Source organism: Gadus morhua, chromosome 4 (genome assembly GCF_902167405.1).
Source record: "Gadus morhua chromosome 4, gadMor3.0, whole genome shotgun sequence".
Lineage (NCBI taxonomy): Eukaryota > Metazoa > Chordata > Actinopteri > Gadiformes > Gadidae > Gadus > Gadus morhua.
Genome location: NC_044051.1, coordinates 6,989,293 through 6,994,273, shown reverse-complemented (window position 1 = coordinate 6,994,273; position 4,981 = coordinate 6,989,293). Strand labels below are relative to the sequence as shown.

The following is a 4,981-nucleotide window of genomic DNA, read 5'->3' as shown; positions in this document are numbered from 1 at the left end:
GGTGGTCTGTGACTGACTGGTCGGTGGCGGACTTGTTTGTGCTGACTGGTCTGTGGTTGTCTGTGCTGACTGGTCTGTGCTGACTGGTTCACTGTGGTGGACTGGTCTGTGGCTGTCTGTGCTGACTGGTTTGTGGTTCTCTGTGCTGACTGGTCTGTGGTTCTCTGTGCTGACTGGTCTGTGGTTGTCCGTGCTGACTTGTCTGTGCCGACTGGTCTGCGGTTGTCTGTGCTGACTGGTCTGTGGCTGACTGGTGGTCTGTGGTCCCTCTCCCCAGGGGAGCTGGAGGTGTTCCAGGGCTCGGAGGTGGCCTTCTGGGTGACGTACTGCTGCCTGGTCCTGGCCGTGTCCCTGGTGATGGTCCGCTGGCCCAGAGAGGTGAGCGCCGCGATAGCATGGCAGCTAACGCCTTACGCCACACACACCCACGGGGATGGATACAACCGGTGGCAGTGAGCGGGTGTGCTAGCACACGGGCTAAAACGTAGCACGCTGTTAATGGTTACGGTTAGCCATTTAGCACAGCACCTGCCTACAGATGCTAACACATTACAAAGGGCATGCCTATGCTAAACGGCAGGTTATATTGACGGCTAGCTAAGTTAGCCGTACGGCTACACGGGCTAACACCTCATTATAGCACGTACTTATGGGAAGCGACAGGGAATTTTTGACAGCTAGCCAAGTTAGCCGTACGACTACACAGGCTAAAACCTTACAGCGAGTATTAACGCCAAACGTTGCTAATGTTGAGGCTTTTCAGAAGCCCGTCTACATTTCCCGCCCACAATTGAACCCAGTGGTATTTACGGTTAGCACGTGCTGAGTCAATGTTTCTCCACTGAATTACATTATTTAATCCAATTTCACGTTGAGTTCAATTCAATTTTAAACGTCAGATGAGGAAAGGAAGAGGGTTCTCTAACAAGCGGGCCGGACAAACAACTGTTGTCTGTTTCTTGAGGAGTTTGTTTTATCTATCGGCTGACAGCTTCTCCTTACCGCCTACTTCACCCTAACTGCTCACCTCCTCCAGGGTGTAGTGAAGGAGCAATATGATGGATGACGCAGGAATATGTTTAGGAATGCAGGCATAATTGTGTGTGTGTGTGTGTGTGTGTGTGTGTGTGTGTGTGTGTGTGTGTGTGTGTGTGTGTGTGTGTGTGTGTGTGTGTGTGTGTGTGTGTGTGTGTGTGTGTGTGTGTTTCTGTATTAATGTCTATGTGTGTGTGTGTGTGTGTGTTTCTGTGTTAATATCTATGTGTGTTTGTTTACGTGTGTGTGTGTGTGTCGTCAGGGTAACATCATCACGTGTGGCGTGGTGGGGGGGTACTGCGTGGTGCTGGCGGTCAACGTCTACGTCTCCACCTCGCTGTCCTACATCACGCTCAACGTCCTCAAGCGCTTCCTCAACCCCAACTTCGACCCCGCCTTCACCGACGTCTCGTTCCACGACATCGGTGAGCTTCATCGGTCAAACATACATCGGGAATGTTTTTTTATACCACAGTTGTATTTACAAATTGTTTTTTTTTAACAATGAAATGTTCAAACTGTGTTCAACTGTGGTCAAGCACTGCTAGAGAAGAATGAAGAGATAAACCAACGTCTTCTCAAACAGCGTTTGTTTTAGCTTCCCCGTTAGCGGCCTCTAGTGGCTGGATTTGGAGCTACAGTTAGTATCCCCAGAACTAAGATTTCGTCGATGATTTGGGGGGGCAAAAGTGGAGCACAATAAAACGATTCATAGAAGAATTCCCTGGATGGTTTGATTCGAGGATGGGGGCGTTTAATTCTTGAGAAACCCTAGTTCAGATGTTTTTGATGGAGTAAATGAATGTATCCAAGTTACATTATCAGTGCAAGATTACAGGTAAATAACCCACAAAGCAATCTATTTCTCTTGGGAACGTTTCCTTTTGCCTCTTATAAAATGTGACAATTTCTGCGTTGTTTTTCAAATGTTCGTTGTTCAAATGTCTCGTTAATAGTCGGTAAACGAGGGAAATCCTTTTTCCCTCTTAAAACACACAAACATGGCCGCGCGGTAACCAAACTTCTCCCACTTCCTGTTTCCTGTTGGCAGACTTCGTGCTGATCACGCTGTGGGTGGTGCTGGGGGCCTCGGGGGTGGTGCTCCAGCTGTACCGGGAGCGCTCCAGGCCCTTCTTCCCGCCCAGCCCCTACCTCATGTGGCTGCAGGAGCGGGAGCGCCGGAAGACCAACGTCCTGGACCCCAGCCACCACGGGGCCACGCCCGCCGGGCGGCTGCTGGCCCGCCTCCGCCAGCTCACACGCCGCCGCGAGCCCAACGGGGAGCACACGCCCCTCCTCCTCTGACCCCCCCCCTCCCCCCTCCTCCCTCTCTCGCTTGCTCCCTCGCTTTCTCTTTCAAACGTTTTAATCCCACTGAGTTTTTCAGGTTTTCCTTGTCTCTCGTTGTCCTCCGTCTCTTCTCTCTTTCTGCCCTTTCTGTTCCCTCCTCCAAGCCTCCTTTCTCTCCGTCTCTCTCTTTCTATCGCTCTCTTCGCATTCTCTAGTTCACGTTTTCTCGAACTCTCCGTCTTTCAAAATGCTATTGCTCTGGTTCTTTCGTTCTATCCGTCTTTCTCTTTCTCTCAAGCTCTTTCTCTTTCCCTCTCTTTCCCCCTTCTTTCTCACCCGTTCCCCGGCGCATTCTCTCTCTCTCTGTCTCGCTGTCTCTCTCTCTCTTTCGGCCCTCTGCTGTCTTTTTAAACCAAAACCCTTGACCACATCACACATTAGTACCCCCCCCCCCCCCCCCCCCCCCCCCCCCCCTCCCAGTGTGCTGTTACAGAGCAGCGACGGTATTGAACACAGCACGCTACACTGAGCGCAGTACACCGGCCCCCGGCGACATCATCAGGTAACCATCGGAGACGGAAGGGCGAGGAAGACGATGTCCGAGACATCCGTCCCATCGGAGGAGGGAATGTTCCGCCGTGCCAAAAAAAGGATCGCGAGGACGATGGATTACCACGGCAACCGTCCACATCTTTAACCACCGACGAGAGGTCGAGGCCGAACCGTCTCGCCTTCCCTCTGACGTCGAAAGCCCCTTTCATCAGACACTTTGCTTAATGTGTATAAAAACCACTGTAACCACTGAAACCGCTGAAGCCATGCTCACCATGCGTGAAGACCACCGAAGCGAGCTCAGAGGCCAACCGTTCTAAAAGCTCTAAGAGCTAGCATTAACAGAGCATGTCTGGCCCAGAGCTCATCTTCACGCTTGCAACCTGAGGCACCGCTGCCTTGCCCAACTGCACTAAGTCACCCGATATGGGACATGTTGTCTTTTACCCTTGTTTTCTTTTACAAGAAAACCCACAGAGATAACTTGGTTTATTGCCCCTCTGATGGGGATATATGGCGTCGCATTGGCAGGTTTTGGCATGATCCCAGTTCGCTCTTGGCTCTACGGGGACACTAGGAGAGGAGGGGAGGAACCTTTTAGCTCAGACAGGCTCTGCTCTATTAGATCAACCCTCTGACTGGTTCATCGTTTTGAATGAAAGGATTCAGTGACCCCGTTTCTCTCAGCCGACGACTCGTTGCAAAATGTCAGAAAAAGAAAATAGCAAGAGCTTTATATGTATAAAAAAAGTACAAAGAAGAAAACGGCAAGATCTTGACATGTAAAAAAAGATTACAAGGATTGAGTGATCTTGTTTTATTTTTATACCCAAATGGAGCAGGGAGTCGAGGTGATTCTAAACAGCCTGAAAACTAAAAGAGGAGACTTTGGTGTACTGAGCCGATGCCCCCGAAGACCACCTGCCGAGCAGCCAAGGAACGCTTGCTTGGTCGGCGCTTCTGTCCGTCTGCAAACAGGATGTGATGAGTCATGAGCCTGTGTCTGTTGATTCATTTAATTGGTTCCTCGTTCTCAATCAGGACGAGTTCATCAGGCTGTGTGGGTCTAATCTCAGGGTGGTCCAGTCCTAACTCACTGAATACTACTATGCACTAAAACCACTTGTCTCTGTGTGTGGACCTTGCCAATGCCAACCAGTCTTCTGTTTGACATATATCTGCCTATTTTATTGTTGTTTTCTTTCCGAGACGGTTTTTCCAGCCTTGTGTCAAGATGAGGTTTTTTAATCTGCATTTTTTGTAGCACTCCATTATGTATATTTACAAAAAAAGATATATTGTAATTAAATACCTTTTTTGTATATTTAATAAATTGTCCAACATGTCGATTCAACACAGTTGCTATTGTGATTTTGTTTGGTTTCAGAGGACCAACCACCAGGACGTTATATTTCATTGAACAGAATGTATTTATATGTATCTGAACACATTTCAGAGGTGTAATAGTAGGGGGGGCCACAGGTGTAGCTCATTAAGTTAACGAGGGGTCTGCCAGATCCCCTAATTATCATGAGGTCCTCTTCTGTGATGAATGCATTGAATATGAACTACTCTAGACTTACTTCCTGGGACAATAGTACCGTTATTTTTTTATCGTCAGTTGAATCGCCCCAATAAGCTGAACATACATTTTAATTTGGATACTCCAGCGGTGGTCTTACACTAAAGGTAGGCTTCTATTTCATACCAAAGACGGTGCGTTGCGTGTTCTGAACAGTAGGGGGCCTCGTCGTTAGTCACTAGGGGGCAGCAACGTTCTGATAGTTTTGCATTGGACTTAGTTCAGATCCTCGAGGATGATGGATTTATTATGTTCTTTGGTATGTGGTGGTTGACGGTTTCCACATCCGATGTGGGTGGTTGACTTCACACTGAACCATGTTGTGTTGAACTTGGAAACATTATCCCCTCCGACGCCTGCTTTTCCTTTATAGCGCACATCAATTTTTTCAAATTGATAATTTAACCGAAGCTACATGTTAGGTTGTGTCAAATGAAAGTTTGTACAATGTTTTGATTTAAAAAGCCTTTTTCAGAATAGGCCATCTGGAAGATGATTTAAAATAATCAGTATACGGTCACG

At 48.2% G+C, this 4,981-nt stretch overlaps 1 protein-coding gene across 2 annotated transcripts in view; it reads left to right on the top strand.

Moving 5' to 3' along the window:
• tm7sf3 (transmembrane 7 superfamily member 3) overlaps nt 1–4,231 on the top strand; it is a 17,796-nt gene extending 13,565 nt beyond the window's left edge. For both annotated transcript variants that reach the window (XM_030353813.1, XM_030353814.1), the window contains 3 exons: nt 278–378; nt 1,298–1,460; nt 2,087–4,231. In XM_030353813.1, coding sequence (XP_030209673.1) covers nt 278–378; nt 1,298–1,460; nt 2,087–2,340 — 518 coding nt within the window. In that variant the 3' untranslated portion in view covers nt 2,341–4,231. The remainder of the gene's footprint in view (nt 1–277; nt 379–1,297; nt 1,461–2,086) is intronic.
• The last annotated feature ends 750 nt before the right edge of the window (nt 4,232–4,981 follow it).